A 17,510-nucleotide genomic window follows, 5' to 3' on the forward strand; every position below is an offset into this window, starting at 1 on the left:
GGGGGCCGAATACTTTCGCAAGGCACTGTATCTCATCAGGTGACAGGTCTAAACTCAATGTGCAGTTCTTGCCTTATTTAAATTGGTGTCATCTGCTGTAAATAGCATTTCAATGGAAGGACAAGTGACTTTTGATTGTGCCAGTAAATACAAAGTCAGACTATGTCAATGACTGTAGTAGCTTTTTACCAAAATTAAAATACAAAATATACTTGATGTTGAACTTAATGGGGTGTAAACTGGTGTTTTCCTCTACCAATGCCATGCATGTTAAACAAATTACTTTACCAACAGATGGGACTAATTAAAGGAAGAACTGGAATAAAATTGTGGAGAAATATCAAATGCAGAAGCCTCCGTGCAAAGACTCACTACAGTTGTAAGTATGAAAAGGATGAGAAAATGCTTGCCTTCAGTCTCCAGAGTTTCACAAGACCAAATTATATACTTTCATCTTCAAATCAGTCTACGACTGTCTCTCCTGTTATGTTTGTCTATCTTCTCAGGTATCTCTTGCAAAAGAGATTTCTCACTGAAATTACCTGAAGGTGGTATATGAAATTAGGGGATATCATGGAGGAATGGTGTTTATCCCTCCAATAGAGTTCCACAGATATGGCAAGGAGCACTGAAGCTGTTTGAGGCTGGTGGTGACATAACTCCTTACTGTGTTTCTTAACTGTGTCACCTTTGTGCATATGTACGTGTAAAATATTTGGTCATTGTTGATAAAATGAAAACCAGAAAGTAAATAATCATTCCATACTAATAATTTTGTCTCTGAAACAGGTTTATTTATCATTTACATTTTACATGCAAAAGAACAAAACAAAATGCAGAATAAGGTTTCAGGGTGTCTCATATGTACATTATTGACAAGCCATCATATTTTGGCCAAAACTTAAACAATATAACTGGTCGTTACTTGAATTGTGATGATAAATGAGACAAAATAGAAACAGGACAACGCAGTCCACCTGTAATTTTAACTTGATTCTTTACAGCAAGGCCATTTAGTATTTCTTTCCCTTCAAGCCTTGAAATATAGTGCATGCTGGACAACGTGTCAGTTAATCCACGGCCACCAGCTCGACCTCAAAAATCAGCTTTGCATTGGGTGGAATTCTGGTAGAGCTGGAGTTAAGGAAAAGACAGTTGTCAATGCAAAATGAATGTAATTTTTTTTTCATCAAATCAAATTATAGCTAGCAGCACAGTTAAAGCTAGGTCAGGCAACATTGGAGAACTAGCAAGGGACTGCTAGCCCTTGAAAGCATCCAACTGAAAAAATCCCACGCCCTCCTTTCAGGCTTCCCTCCCAAAGCCACTCCCTCAAAACACATTTTCATGCATAATGAGTGCACGGGCAAAACTGTAATTTTACCTCTCTGGTCTACTGCTGCCTCGATCAGTGAATTTGTTTGTGTAATTGTGTGACTTTGGTGTTTTTAACCATTTAAAAACACTCGCTTTCTGCGAGGTAACATTATGTTTTTTGTAAAGGGAGTCTGGTGGCTTTGACAAGAGCGATATAGACAACTGAAATCAGAGTATCACATTACTTTTTAAAACACATACATATTTACATGACATGCACGAACTGAGCAAAAGAAAAGGATACTTGGAGTCAGGGAGACCCTTCTTTCCGTAGGCCCACTCTGGTTCAATTTCGAATCGAGCGGTTTCACCCTTGCTCATTGTTAGAAGTCCCTCATCCCACTGTGAAAGTAAAGGTTTATTGTTGATGATGCGCAGTGGGGAGAAGTGTCACACTGAGGAACAAACGTCAGGATTACTTACTCCTCTGATGACTCTGCCCAATCCAACTTTGAAGCTCAGTGGTTTAGTTTGCCTCTTCTTTCTTGCCACTGAAGAGAGACAACAGTGATGGTTTAAACCCAAAGACACACTTTATCACAGGATATTGATTTCATCTGTATTTATAACTATAAAGGACAACAGCTATTAAAGTTAAAACTGTTTAATTGGGTGGTGATATATATATATATATATATATATATATATATATATATATATATATATATATATATATATATATATATATATATAAATTTAGAGTCTACAGGGGGTTCCAACTTGATACTTAAAAGACAATACTTTGGGTGTATCACTTTACGGTGCAGGTCGATCTTACATGCAGGAATATTGGTGTCGAACACAGTCCCATCTTCTAAGGTGCCAGTGTACCAGCAGCTCACGGTCTCGCCTTTCTTTGGAAAGTTTGTCTTGTCACCTTTCTTCAGCACTGACTTGGTATACTTTGGCGGACCCTAAGAAAATCAATGCAGGAGCAGATCATAATATTGTAAATGTGCAAAGCAAAAAATGAAATAACAGGATCACCTACGCAGCACCAGGGACCAGTACCTCATCCACAGCCTCTGCCTTGGCTTCTTTGGGCTTATCTTCAATTTTCACAACTCTAACCTGCTCAGTCACTTCCTCAACTGGTTCTGTGCCTTTAAACCTCTGCAAAAAAAGCATGAAATGCACACATATTCATGGTTGAATGTTTTTGTCAGACAGCTCAGACTGTTCACATCAACCCCACAGATGCAGCGTCACTATGTGCAATATCAAGACTAATTATCATCACTTACTTTGCTCTGAAAGAGGTGATTATAGGCAATAATCAGTTGTTCTTTCTTTGCTGTTTTGGCAACATTTTTTATGTTTCCCAGCAGCTTGTGCTCATTGAGGAACTGAAAGGGAAAATTAGAGAGAGAGAGTTAACAGATGATAGCTTTGTTACGTTTACGGTCCTCTTGTGCAAATCAGTGTTTTGGGCATGGCTGTAACGTCACAAAATCACCTCAAAACGGAAACGCAGCTGTTTCTGCTCCTGGTCAAATATAATAAGCTGTGACTTATATGTAATGGTGCAGCGTTCTTTATAAATATTGACGTTGCCCTGCATTGTTGTACATTCTGCCTAGCTACATGCTACAACACAACAGCCTTAGCTAACCACGCAGCATGCTGCGGTTCCCAGAGAGAATTAACGCTTTAACCTACAAATATTCAGACTATAACCACAAGGAGCCTAAGATGATAAACATACCGAGTGGGCTGCATTGTCCTGAATGAACTTTATAAGGTCTTTTTTAGGCAAATCATCACTTTTGAGCTGCTCCTCACTCCACTCTCGTGTTGGTTCAGCCGCCATTTTGAGAGGCGAACTGATGAACTTTGACACCCGTGGCGTATATTAAAAACTCCTAGACTTTTTTGGCTGAATCCAAATGTCCACCCTCGAGACTTGCGGACTCCAAGCAGGTCTATCTGCGGATCCACGGTACTACAGGACACGCCTACTACACGATACGCCCTCTAAACGGTTGCAGTTTGGTAAGGTTAAGGTATTATTAAAGACCTGGTTGAAGCACCTAAACGACTTGGTAAGCTTAAGGCACAAAAAATTGGTTTAGGAAACATCATGGTTTGGGTTAAAATAAAAAATATGTTAATCCAGGAAGTTATCTCAGGGTGCATGTCCTGTAGTAAAGACTACCACACTGTACTAAGTATAATACTAAGTAAGTCTTGCATATGTAAGTATTATCAGCAAAATGTATTCAAAGGATCAAAAATAAAAGTACTCATTTTGCAGAAAAATGTTCCCTGTCAGTGTTTTCCTATCATATACGATGCCTTTTGATTAATATTCCTGCCTCATTAATGTGTTGTATTTTAATGCTAATGGGACACAAACCTCTTAAAAGGTCAACTTTTCATGAGCTCAGAAAAACAGGACGGTTTTCAGCTTTGTGATGATGCATTAGTGCAACTATTCTGGGGCATTTGTGTGTGTTACATGTTTATTTAGCTTAAGAATGAGAATAATTACTAGCTAAAGCTGTCAGACAAATTGAGAATTGTTTAAGTATAGTACCTCGTATAAGTATCTCGAATTTGGACTGTGTCTGCCCCTGTGTGGCTTGAAGGTGGATGTGTTCTGTCAGTACTGCAGTGGTGACCTATCCACGTGGCTTTCTGTTTGAGCTGATTGCAGTGATCCTCACATACAGAAGCCTACTTGAGTAAAAGTACTGAGTTACATTCCACCACTGTATCATCAAGAGGAATGCTGCTGTGGATTATATAATAATCTCCTTATTGTCTGGACACTTGTATTCACCCTAAGGTGATCACCTCATCTGAGCGTTTGGACAGTGACCCTCCTTACAACACAAAGTGAACATTTCCAGACAGTTTCCTTCTAATATGTGTTTTCTTGCTTCATAATGGAACTTATTGGTAAATTAGATCTTTAAAAGATCTTTAGTTGCAGAGCTGGTATTCTTCCTCTGGCCATTGAGGTTGGTTGATTTAAAAAAAATATTCGGGAGGTGAAACAGATTGTGTGAGCTGTGTGATTTGGGTTAAATGGAAAGTGAGTGTTCATTTGTATGGTACAAATTTTGATCATTTAAGAGAGTTAATTTTCATGAAACAATTCGATAAAACTGAAATATTCTGGTGTACGCCTACAGACGAGCAAAAACTGGAATGGTTGATTAAAAGAAGGCAAGATGGATTATTTAATTAGTATTTATTCAGATTTCTCCAGTACTAGATAGTATGTTTTTGAAATAGATTTTTTGAAATTAATTTTGTTGTAGACAATGATTGCATGAATATTTGATTGTGAAAGATGCTTATGTTGCTTCTCTATTTTTTGGACTTTCTCTGTTGTTTGGAAATGTACACGCATCACTCTGGCCCTGGCTTCTATGAATCTAAGGTGTCTTGTAGACCCATGCTGACTGGGCATAGTTGTATGCATCGTACAATAATAAACATTTCATTAGCACACGCTACATCAGCTATCTAATTCTCCTTAGCACAGTTCAACGTTAATGACTAATTTACATTATAATCCTCTCCACTGTGTACATGTCACCTAATTTGTGTATAGTGAATGCAGTACTTTTTAAAATTTTTGACCTGTCTATAAATATTGGAACAGCTGTATAAAATCTTTTCAATCTACAATCCAACAATCCACAAATACACCCACAGACACTTTCTTCTGGTGTTGGTTTACAAACAGCTCCAGGTACATTAGCACCACCTTGTGGACTGAGTTCTGACTTTATCATTATTGCCCTATCCACACAGTTGTAAAAACTGTACTCATTGTACAGTAGACTACTGCCACACCTACCCACGGCTCACCTCTTGCAATTGCTGCAAGGAGTATTAGCTTAAAATGTTTTCAATAAAGGGATTTTTTCAGGATTTAAGAGTTATTTTCTGTACACATGTGGTCATCTCACTCTGTAGCATTTGACTATGTGACTTGTCTTTCTAAGACCTCTGCCCAGCTGTCAAGATCAAATCAAATTTCCAAAACTTGCAACTGCTGACAACTGTCTGTTTCTCTGAGGAAAAAATGTTGTAATCTTATTCTTCTTGATCCTCTTCATATAATGTTACAATCTACCAACATGGTACTGACATTTAGAGAAAACAAAATAGGAGCACTTCCTGGCTGTTGCATATTAGCATAATGTAACATAATTAACATAATATTTAATCATTGAAACTAACCAAAATAACATTTCACATAAGCAAAACACATTACTCTGTTTATGTGAGTAGTCTGATTACACAATCTGATATATCTTACTGATGCTACTTACAGTACGTCTTGCTATATGTTGCTGGCAAGCAGTGAGATGATGATGGTGATGATTCGTTATCACTGTCCCTAGTTGTAGAAGAGGGTCCACGCAGAGTTTTTTCCCCCCTTGTTGGTTACGAGACAACACCAAGCAGTGACTCTGGGTGAGCAGCTCATGAGGAAGAGGAAAGGACTAATTATCTCTTTAAAGGAAATCTCCGAGGTTTCATTTCATCTCCTTTGAAGGAAATATAGTCACGGCAGCACAAACTGTGGAGGTGAGTTGGCTTCAGAAGAACTGAAATCATTTTACAACTCTGTACTTTATATAAAAAAACTTTCATAAAACAGGCCTCCACTGCCTTTTGAAATTGTGATGTGATGTTTTCTCGATGATGACATCTTGGACACACCTCATCTATCGTTACACATCTGTGTAAAGTACAACCATGCCTTTTTAGTCAGCATTTGGCCAGTGGGCCTACTTAAAATCTCTTTCTTTTTATCCTCTCCGTCTCTTTCCTTCATTCTTATGCCGCCAGCACAATGTTTGCTTCTGTGTTTTGGAGTGATGAGCGTGTCTCTCTGTGTTTATGTCTGGATGGAAATTTGCATCACAGGAAGTTTCAGGAGAAAAGGGTGGAGCGGGGGACGGGGGTGACTGAGGATCATGTCTAGCGTATCGTGTTGTTGTGATGAAGTATTTCTTAGGAATGCAAAGCTTGGGAGCTTAAATGAACTCACATCAAGCGAGGGAGGAATTCAATTTGATGCGGCACCTGAGAGCTCTTCATATCTACAGGTTAGACAAACAAGTGATACACATTCTCTAAGATGTGCCTCTCAGCACAGAGATTGCAAACAATATAATCCTCGAGTCATGTTTGCAGAACTATGTCCTTACTTACACTCAATTCAAGCAGTCAAGTTTTTGATCAGGCATTATTTCAACTCTCATGCAAAGCTTATACGTTAGTAGATAAGTAGGATACCCTAAAATTAGACAGCAGGCCTAAGAAATAGCTTTGAGTGAATTTATAATTGGAAATGTTTTATTTGAAGTAACCTAGATTTTGATCACTATTAGGAATTTTTCAAAGCAGATATTTTGATATGTCATAGCAGGAAACGCAATAACATGTAATAAATAACACTAACGATCCCTTGCAAAACATACTGGAACACTACAATGGAAGGGAGCTATTAATGTTATCGGTGACACCTCTGCTCTACTTGCTATGAAAAGTCAACCATGTCTGATGGTGTATTAAACGCCAGTAGCAAACAATATGCTGTATATTTGCTGTAAATTACGCTCACATGTTAACCCTTGTATTGGCAGTTTTTCAGTATGACAATTTTTGTTCCCCAGTTTCATTATGATGTATACACATTTAGTCAAATCTCTTTGTTAATGAAAATATTGTGAGCCAGGTGCAATAAAGAAGTTTCAGAGACTGATGAAAACTTAAGATAGCATGGTTTATTGAGCCCGGCCGAGGAGACACCGTGTCAGCACAAAATGTGTGAACACAGACACCCAATCTGAGGAATACTTCCTGTCTGGGGATATTTATCCTTCCTAGATCTACAGAGATTCACTATGTCACCGCCCAATTAAACAGTTTTAACTATAATAGCTCTTGTCCTTTATAGTTGTAAATACAGATGAAATCAACATGTGTGAAGAGTCTATTGGTTTAAATCAAGACATTTAAGCCACATGCAACACATTCTACATAGAGTCGGTCCATCTGTAATGAAACAAAATAAAGAGAATCTCCACCTTGGGTTGCCTAACAAATGTATGACAGTGTATCATTTTCAACTCAGCGGCATCAGTCAGTCGACAAGCAGAGAGGAGATACAGAGTCAGCTTTGGAGAGTCACTGCCTGTCACTTTGGCTTACTTTAGCTGAGCAACTGACCCCATCATGACCTGGGGAATCCTGCGTCACAGTACCCATAAATTATTCCTTCACACTATCAATTTATTTTTGCACATTCAAGGTAAATGACCAAATGGAGATTTTAACCATTAAAGTTTTCATGTAATTTATCATATTATCATGATCCTTCAAGTACATAGGAAAATTCAGGTTTCGCCTCTGTTTTATCTGCAGATTCCAAATAAGGATGAGAGTGATCTGTTTGAAATACTGAGCTCATTTATTATTTTTCAGCTCCACTTGCAGTGGAACAAACAAAGAGCTCTGTGGACGCCTCAGCAGTCTCATATTGTGACAGTTTGACTTACGGGTTTCTTTTGGGGTGCCAGTCAGGTTTCTCTCCTGACACACAAGAGTTTTATGATTTTACACAGAATAATATATTTTACCCATCAAGTGACACAAAGGGTACATATACGATGTTATGGACCCTCACGTTGAGTGAAACCAATGAACAATAATGAAAACCACAACTCAATTATAAAAATTCAACAAAGGCAGTGTATATTAACAAAAGCGTACCACAAATCAATAAACACAACTCAAATTTCCCCTCAGGGTTCAGGTCATTTCAATTCAGCAAGCAGTTCAGTTCAATTCAAAAGCAGTTCAGTTCAAAAACGGTTCAGGTTAAGTCTTCAGAGCAAGAAAAAACGCCTATCAAATAAAGATTGCTCTGCTCCTCAAAATAAATGTTAAGCCAACATGAGAACAAACCCCCCCACACTGCTCAAAAATAGAAGGGGGGTGGGGGGTTGCAGACTAAAAAATTCCGCTGCAGATGTCCAGACATCCAGCATTCATTGCATCCAAGAGGGACATCTGATCGTGTGAAATATATACGTATAAACAAGAACAATTAAATAAGACTTAAAGGAAATAGCAGTACACATACAGTACCCACGACAGGCGTTGTACATGAACCAGCAATACCATCTCAAGCAAAGTGACATAGTGGTGTGACTAGTAGCAGTAAAGTCAGCAGATTATAATATGATACCATCAGCTATAATAGTGCACAGGAAAATAGTATATAACATGATTATGTATGTAATCATACTTAGAGTATTAATAATATTGAGATATGATCTATTTATCTAAAGTTCAGCCTGTCTGCAGTTACACATTTTGACCTCAAAGGGGTAGTATGTACACATTGTTGAAATGGGTGATGCAGGTCTAGTCCATATTTACAAAAGATTGATATTTTCAATATATGAGGTTTACAATAAGGTTTGACAGGAGGGAAAATGACTATGATTCACCCTGTTGAAGAGCGCAACAATAATATAAAACAGTGTAAATAAATAACAGGTGCATGGTGAGGGGGAAAAAGATTTGCAATGCCGTAGAGCCAACAATTCACAGGTTGGGTGGATGATGTTACGTTAGTGTTTATGGTTGAAATGCCTAGATTTTTTTAAATTTACCAGTTTTCTTTGAGAAATTCTGCAAAAGCTAATGTAAGTCATATCCTGTAACTGCACCTATATGAAGTGACTTGTGCATCTTTTTTAGTTTCAGTCTATGACTGAAATACAGATCTACTGTGGATGTGCTGTAGCATGAATTCAATCAAGCTTTTAAAAAAATGTTTTAGCCAGTGAAATCAGCGAAAGTACAGTAGAAAGTATTGGTCATTTTATTTAACAGTGCTTTTCAAATCTATTCATTTGCAGGCCTTGAGTTTCCTTATGAACCTCCTCTTGAATCTATTTGCAATGAACGCCCTGAGGGTACATTTGATTAATTTGATGAATGTAATGGAAAGAGAGCAACAGGGAAAGAGAGAGAGAAAAGTCAGTGATGTCAGATGGTCGGCCATTTGCGATGTAATTATTAATAAAATAGTGCTCACGGAACGTACTAGAGAATTTACATTTTTTTCTTGAATGCCACTCAGGAGTATGGAGGCCTTGAAGATATCACCCACCCATGCATGAGCCAAGCAGCCAGGTTGCAGCTTCTCTCCTGAAGCATTTTGCCACATTTCCACTCCCACCTTACTACTCACACCAGTGGAATTAAAGGCTTTCATAATGGAGATCATCTCTCGGTGGCCTCGGTCCACTGTGGATAATTTGTTTCCTGCTCAGAGCCTAATAAGCCCCCCCCCCCAAGCCATATGAAAAGCTGAGTTCACCTGCCTGTGCCTCAGGCTGTGAGAACACATCTTTAGCTTCATATGGAGTACGATTCATATGCTACTGTAGCTCAAACTAACAGCTCACACTTCATGTGATGTACGTAGGGCACCTCCAGGGTGCTCTGTCAGAGTGAAAGGTGGGATAGGTCAGCAGTAGAAAACTCTACCAACATCTGGCAGAGGGGCTCGTTACCTTGTTCCGTAAAACTTCCAGCTATAACTGTGTCTCTTGAGAGGAGAGTAAAGGTTGTATGAGAGTGCTGTGTAGCGGGTGGGTTGGTCAATAGGGAGCGTGGAATTTCTCGCAATCATGCTTCAGGTATCATCATGCAGTGAGGAGCTCTCCACCCAAGAAGCTGCACCAGGCTTTGGAACATTTCCAATCCAGAGCTTAGCCTGCAGATCTGTAGTCTCAGTACTAGCCCACGCCTGCCCTGTCAGATCTAATCTCTTGGCTGCATGCCGTGAAATGGGGCTTATTAAGAGTTTAACTGAGATCAGCCCAGCCCCCGAACTGAGGGGTGCAAAGGAAAAGGCAAATCACTCACCTGAAAAATCTCAAAATCACAAGAACTGGGTGGCATAAGGGGTTGATATCAGTCACCAGAGGCTGTGCTGTACACCACTACGTGCTTTCTTCCTTCTGTCTCCCGTATGCATCATCTGTTAACTGCTAATTAGAAACCAAAGAGAAAAGATGGATTTGAAGTTTCAATTGGAACTGGTCCCAGTATATCTCACAGGGCTTAAAGGGACAGACTTCTGAGCCACATGCTCCTAAACCTTGTGTCTCCTCACATTACTCTCACACTGTCTGTTTGCATTTAAATAACAAGATTCATGACTGCATCCTCAGTGCAAATCATAAATGGAAAACATAACTTAATCCATAGGTCTGTCTACAGCTCATTTACTTGGTCTTGTACCTTAAAAACTACTCGTCTATAACTGCGGCAGTGGAAGGTTGGCTCTGACATTTTTTCTCCTGCTATTACTTCACTTAGCTTGTCTCCAAACATTATATAGAGCCTGAATCCAGAAACTGTTTAATACAAAACGTGCACAATAGAGCAATTACATTTCAGCCAGCTGAAAGAAAAGTAATAGCAGCTGTGTTAGTGGCTTGCTCTAGGGATGGCAATGTCTGTTGTAATGCATCGGTCTGTCTGTCGTTCCACCACTGAGATATTTCAGTCCGTCGGTCCAGACTGAAATATCTCAACAACTCCTGGATGGATTGCTGTGTAATTTGGTACACACATTCATGTCTCCCTCAGGACATTTGTGTGTAGTATTTTGGTTTCTGACCAAATTCCTGCAAAGCTTTTAGTGCGAATTAGCAAATATTACCATGACAACAAGGTAATCTAAGATGCTACACAGCAGCATGGTAACATTGTCTTTGTGAGAGCTGCAAGCGTGGCTGTACACTTAGATTTGTTATCAACAATGAGGTAACATTTTCTATTGAACGCAATACTGAACATATCTGCAAAATACACATTTAATTTGTTTTTCTTACAATATCCACTTGTAGCAACTAGTGCATAAATATAACTTGTATTTTTAATGTTCAAGCACTGAGCGCTTGGTTGCAGACTTGAAGCAAGAGGAATTTATATGATTAACATACCAAAAATCATTGGAAACCCCCAACAGATCCTGTGTGTGTGTCCCAGTAAGCCATTTCAGTGAGTGTGAATACATTATACCAGATCCCTGGAAGTGGCTCACCTTAATGGAATGCAGCCATCGTTAATGTTATTCGTTACACCTGTGTTTTTCCTGCTTTGACAAGTCAAAATCTTTGACATGAGAGGGGTCTATGTCCTGCACTTTGCTCGCTCACTATCCCTACAACTTGTGTTCAGTACAAAAACATAGCACTTCATTTACTGGAAAATGTAATTGGCAAAACAAATTAGTCAGAAATAAACACATTTTTTAGAAGATTGGGCAGGCACATACATGAAACACTTGTCATCTCTAACATGCGCAGTTCATGCTACAAGTTCATTTCATGGACATACCCCATTCACACATGGTTAGACATTCATAAATACATTAAACACACACCTGCCTGTCCACCCCTGAAGCAATGCTGTCTCACCCATCCATCCAGTGATCTCCCCTGGCTATACAGCCTGAGATCAAGGCCCAATCTAACACAGACACACACATCATCCAGTCTCCCTGCCCCTACCCCAAGGATCCATCACCAAAAGCAGCTTTGATTTGTGTTTACCAACGTTGGAATGAGGCACACCTGCGTGTCCCCCAATGTTACATGCTGTAAACACTGGGAAACGACGGGAAACCTCGTGACGGAGATGGTCGATGTATTTGAAATAGTGAAGGGGATGCGGATTGCAGACAGGTTTTCAGTCAGAGGCAGAACTATATGACATTGAAAGGCATATGTCAAGACGGTGTGGTTTGGATTATGAGCTTTTTTTTCTCAGCCTAATTTGATTTGAATGTGACATGTGACCTGTGCATAGCATGATGGAAAGCAAGCATTTTTAATGTCAGGAAACAGAGAATGAGGAGCAATTGGGCACATTTATTACTTTGAATCACAACACTGGTTTTAATATTTTTGATTTGTTCATCATTTGAAGCCAGAGTTTTGGGGCTGAATATATTTCATGGTGATACAGACTGACTTTAACATGTTGGCAATACCCAATTTCATCTAGCGGTGTGTGTACAAAAGTGATTCACTGTCTGTATCAGCCTCCATTAAATCCATTCCAGGGTACGCAACGTGGCCTGGCACTATCCTCCTGTTGCACTCATAAAACATTCAAACCTTCAGATAACGGTGAAGCTAAATATTTTTTCTCTGTTATGAAAGATGATGGCATACCTTCCCTTATCAGGATGTCATGTAAAACACAGAGCAATTTTGCTCTACTTACACTAACCAGAATGTGTTTTCAAACTTGGGATGTAGTAACTTTTTTCCATTTGTTCAAAGATTGGATTGCATTTTAGAACAATCCCTTTCTTTTACAAGAACACAAACAAGCACGGGCATATGCGCTGTGCGTGAAGTTTTCTTTGTGTAATTGAAAATGGGTTTGCGTTCAGTGGATGGAAATCCATCTTCCTACAAGGAGAAGAATTGGTAACAGAACATGTTTCTTATAGTTAGTATGAAACACCTCCTTAAAGTTACTTCTTAGGGGTGAATTATAACAAGCAAGATGGACACACATGTCACAGATCAAACAGAAGTCATGAAACCATTATGTTGTTTGCATACAAAATTGTACTCTAAGGCCCTGGGATGTAACTTTTTCACATTCTTTTTTCTTCCCAGAGTGTAAATACACTTTGGAGAAAGATGGAGTGGGGAAGAGAGTATTTAAGGGATGAGGCGCTGTGTGTTAAATCCCGTGCATGATCAGGGTGTGCGCCTGGTGCAAAACCATGGGACATTCAAGCACAACAGCCATGAAAAAGGTGACCAGTCATTTTTTTTATTTGCAGCCTTGCTACCCTATCCTCCCCAGCCAGCTGAGCCACTCAGGCTCAGAGTTTGATCATTATGTGAAGCCTGACATGGACAAGGCACCATGCAATGAACATGAAAGGCTCAGCAAACATCCAGGCACTGACACACACATTTGCTCACACAAAAACCACACACACTTTTTCTTTTATGTGCCTGCCTCTCATTCCTCTGTTTTGGTCAAAAAGGCTCAAAAACACAAACCCAACAATCCACACACCGTAGCCCCCCACCACTCTGCACTTCTCATTTGCTCCCAGAATCCCATTCATCTCAATAATGGAGAAGAGGAAAGTGCCAGTGCCAGATTGTCTGTGGCACGTCTACCACCTTGCATTTTTGAAGTTGCCAACCAATCTATCTGACAAAATTCATGAAGGTGCCACTTTTAAAGAGGAGGGGGAAGGATGGTCGTGTTTGAATATTGAATCTGTGTGGAGAATGAACTACAGCCCCGGTGTCTGTCTGAGTTGTTGCAAATTTTCTTCAGCTGGACGAGGCAGTGACCACAGGTTCAATGTCTGTTAGAGACCCTCGAGGAAAGACAGGCTAGACTTTCCATCTAAGAGCATAAACCAACACATTCCAAACGTATTCAATTATTATTTATGTCTTCCGAAGGCCTTACATACCTGCCAAACAAAAGAAAAAGAAAAACAGGGAGAGATGGCGATGATGATGATGATGATTCTAATTCTGATTTGTTCACTGGTATTAGCAGAAGGTCAGACTCTGTCCTGGAAAAATGCCATTATCTGGAAGGATGAGGCAGTCCACTGGGGCTCAGGGCTCATCGGTATAAAGGAGGCTGAAGACGACAGATGCAGTAGGGAGGCCGAGGCGTCCCAAGTTGACAATAACAACCCATACAGGTTAAGATAGGTATCATCAGGAATGGGCATCCTCTTTTCAGCCACAGACAGAGACAGTGTGATTCATTTAGTGCAGTGTTATGGGGTTGTTCCTTAAAATCAATTGGGTTAAAGCTGCGAGTAAGATGAAAAATCTGATTTCTTTGAATTTACAGCCATATATGCAGCCTAAACAAAAGATCTAATTGGGCCCTGTTGTAAGCATACTGTAAATTTACCAAGAACTGCAAGGTAATACAATGGCTTGATTTCTCCTTTAAGAATGCCTTAGCATAGAGACAATGGAAGTTTTTAAAACATGACCTAAGATGGACCACTATTAGAATACAAAAACCAGTCAATTACAACTATATTACAAACACCTTAAAACCCATATTCTACTTATTTTGTTCTTCCAATTGAGATCTAAATCTGCAAGACAGATCCTTTGCACCACCTTCATTTTGTTCTCTAGATTCAACGCTGGAACACATCATCCATGAGTCACACAAGTCACAGGATGCATCTATTGTAACTATTCATCGTGACTGTATGTTGAAGTCCAATAAACAGCACACGCGAGTGTAAGCATGAAAATGGTTTAATCAGCAAACTGCAGAATCAAATGATGGCTTCCAGTATGCAAGAGCATCTTCTGAAGCGTGAGTGATTTTCGTGATATGAAAATATAGGCAGAGTAAAAAGAAAATGTGCACGCCTTCAGGCTCGGGCCATAATATTATTACTTACACACTGACAGGAGTTATATATTGTGTGCATTAACTGTCTTAGTGTTATGTTTGATCAAGCTGAGGCTGGCTATTATGTGGGTGAAGAACAGCTTACAACATGCTGTGCACATACAGTTTCCATGAAGTAGCAGGTGAAATCATCAGCTACTTGACTTTATCCGCTTGTCTTTGCATGATAATAAAGTGGAATGATGCAATTGTATGTGCAAACCTGCCCGTAGGAATATAAAGTGAAAGCAGGATGGAGTTCTGCTTTTAAGGCTTGACCCTGCTCCCTGGTGATACCGCATTCAGCAAGACAAGACTACAACTCATCCTAATTATTTCGAACTGATGGACCAATCCATCAAGAGAGACTGTCTGAAAGAGGGAAGGGACGAGGAGGGGGAGCTGGAGGGAAACGGGGAAGACGGTAAGAACTCATGCTGAGGCTCAAAGACTCTTCTTCTGTGTAATCTCTCCTTTCTTTTTTATCTTTCCCCTTCTCCTTTTCCTAGAGTCGCCTCATGCTCTCCACATGAAAACGTGCCTTCTTCTGTGTTACTGCACTGTATATTTGCCAAGGTGCGGGGTAAGTCGATAACACAAATACATGAGGTTGTCATCGTCATAGTTTATAATGCACAAGCGATCCTCTGTCTGAATGAGTCGATGTGAATTCAGAGAACCTATTTAGCTTTATTCCCCATATGAGGATTCCATGAAAACTGCCCATGGTCCAGGCACATTGGGTCATTAAATTCAGATTTATAAGATTGATATCAATTCTTATCAAAACACTAACGCCCCCTTACACCATCTAAGGCCCCAGGCACTTATTCTCCCCTTATGAAGAGAGAGACGGATGGACCCAGAAAATGGATGAGAGTGAAAGAAAGAAAAAGGGACAGATGGAGAGAAAAATGTCCTCAGCCACAGCAGCTAAGTGCGATTCCCCATCACAGCATTAGCTGACGTCTCCTGATAACAATGGGATTAATCAGTATTCTGTGCATAGCTTAGGGCTGCACTAGTCCTTTATCACAGCAGCAACTGCGGCCTTCCTCTAAAGGTAAGGTTAAAATGGAGATTACGCTTTGTTCCTGCTCACCTCCTCTAATGAACCTTATCTCCCCTCACTACCCATCTCTTCATTCTGTCTCTTTCTCCCACAGAATAACACACCTCCTGCCCTCTTTTCCCCTCTCTGGAGGAAAACAAAGAAAAGCTCTCTGTTTTCTGTGTCTCTTTTTAAGTGCAATGGGCCAGTCATCATGTTGTCCACTTCATTTCCGCTTTCAGTCATTCACGGTGAAGCCTTTACACTTCGACTGTTTAGAGGCTGTCCCACCAAATGTCTAAACTATGTTCTGAATTCCCTATCAATGGACCCATTTGCTCATAATGCTTTAGAATGACTTACTGCTTCCATCCAAAAAGCAAAAGTAAATATCACCTCTGCAAATCAGTAGACACTAATTTCTGCACAAGAAGAAAATCTATTCTGAGTAATTTAAATATATTGTTGCGAACCCGATGCTATCCATCTCACATGCAAAGCAATAAACCAATTCACACTGTGGTAAATTACTGCAGTTATATATTATATAAGTGGAGATCTAAGCATCAAATTAAAAGAGGTTGCACCACACAATCTAACAGCTAGCTCTTATGTAGAAATTAGTTATTATTAAATAATATTTACACCCAATTTGTAATTGCTGTCTAGCCAACTGAACCAATAGCCAAAATTTACTTTAGATTAGTAACTTTATACCTGTTTAGATTGATAGATCTGAAACATGGTCCACATATCTGAAAAGGGTGTTTAATAATGACGTAATCATTAAATTACATTTAACAAAAATAACACAGTTGTGTCAGTTACTGGAGGTAAGCAGATATTGCCACATATTCTAAAGTGCAAACTAACTTTGTAAATTCACCATGTACACAAAATAAGCATACATTTCATGCCTACTTTAACAAAGGATTGGAAATTAACACTTTTTGATAGTTATGCTACAGTTTGTGATGTCACAGTGACTTCCTTTTTACATAATTTGGATTGGACGGCACTGCAGCGACCAATTCACACATTCACAAAAGATACGTCAGTTTTTACTTGCTGGTGAAACAACAGCAACCTTCATCATACCTGAGCAGGAGGCAGGAATATGTAACATGGTGATGGCACATCATGCTATTCAACTTGAAGAGCTTCAGAGTGCTGTTTGTACATGAAGGTGGCATCTTTCAGCACATTGACTCTGTGATCCTCTCAACCATCAGCAGGCTGAAGAGGAGTTGCAACGAATCAGATTTTTCAGCATTCCCCTTTGAGAGGAAAAGTGGCAAAGTGAAGAAGCTGAGGTACCAACATACAGTATATATAGATAAAATCACATCATTGAATGTTAATGTGTTGTCCTTCAGTATTCTCTGAATACGTAAATACCCACTTTCAGAATGCATAATACATTTAAATTGTATGTGCACTTATTGTAATTATGTGATGAGAGTGATTTTCAAAAATACTTTGTGTTTGTATCTCTGCAGAGTGAGGGACCTGGAGCAAAATGCATCTGCCACGCAAATGTGTTATCTTGATGAGGCAACCTGGCAAAGTCAAAGAAAATGGTCACAAGAAATGCAAGAGGGGTAATTTG

The 17,510-nt window shown here is 39.5% G+C and overlaps 1 protein-coding gene and 1 long non-coding RNA gene across 3 annotated transcripts; one reads left to right on the plus strand and one right to left on the minus strand.

Annotated features, from left to right (window-relative positions):
* LOC123978286 lies at positions 1 to 769 on the plus strand. The gene is made up of 2 exons (XR_006826905.1): positions 1 to 379; positions 507 to 769. It is a non-coding gene; the product is annotated as an uncharacterized LOC123978286 (long non-coding RNA).
* Positions 770 to 772: 3 nt separating this feature from the next.
* fkbp3 (FKBP prolyl isomerase 3) lies at positions 773 to 11,459 on the minus strand. 2 transcript variants are annotated; one of them, XM_046061458.1, is made up of 8 exons: positions 11,376 to 11,459; positions 10,291 to 10,415; positions 2,622 to 2,723; positions 2,389 to 2,490; positions 2,156 to 2,291; positions 1,801 to 1,868; positions 1,622 to 1,719; positions 773 to 1,125 (listed from the first exon to the last, which is right to left on the minus strand). In XM_046061458.1, the coding sequence occupies exons 2-8, from the start codon at positions 10,324 to 10,326 to the stop codon at positions 1,071 to 1,073; spliced, it is 597 nt and encodes a 198-aa protein (XP_045917414.1). In that variant the 5' UTR covers positions 10,327 to 10,415; positions 11,376 to 11,459; the 3' UTR covers positions 773 to 1,070. The 2 variants fall into 2 exon arrangements, with proteins under 2 accessions (XP_045917414.1, XP_045917413.1); XM_046061457.1 differs by lacking the exons at positions 10,291 to 10,415; positions 11,376 to 11,459 and adding an exon at positions 3,083 to 3,275.
* Between the last annotated feature and the right edge of the window lie 6,051 nt (positions 11,460 to 17,510).

Source organism: Micropterus dolomieu, linkage group LG10 (assembly GCF_021292245.1).
Source record: "Micropterus dolomieu isolate WLL.071019.BEF.003 ecotype Adirondacks linkage group LG10, ASM2129224v1, whole genome shotgun sequence".
NCBI classification, from domain to species: domain Eukaryota; kingdom Metazoa; phylum Chordata; class Actinopteri; order Centrarchiformes; family Centrarchidae; genus Micropterus; species Micropterus dolomieu.

What these genes read in the sequence shown, in the direction of transcription:
- fkbp3 (XM_046061457.1), bottom strand. Translation starts at nt 3,187, where the DNA reads ATGGCGGCTGAACCAACACGAGAGTGGAGTGAGGAGCAGCTCAAAAGT. An exon ending in ATCACCTCTTTCAGAGCAAA is followed by an intron (nt 2,491 to 2,621) that starts GTAAGTGATGAT and finishes CTTTTTTTGCAG; the next exon opens with AGGTTTAAAGGCACAGAACC. An exon ending in CGACACCAATATTCCTGCAT is followed by an intron (nt 1,869 to 2,155) that starts GTAAGATCGACC and finishes GTCTCTCTTCAG; the next exon opens with TGGCAAGAAAGAAGAGGCAA.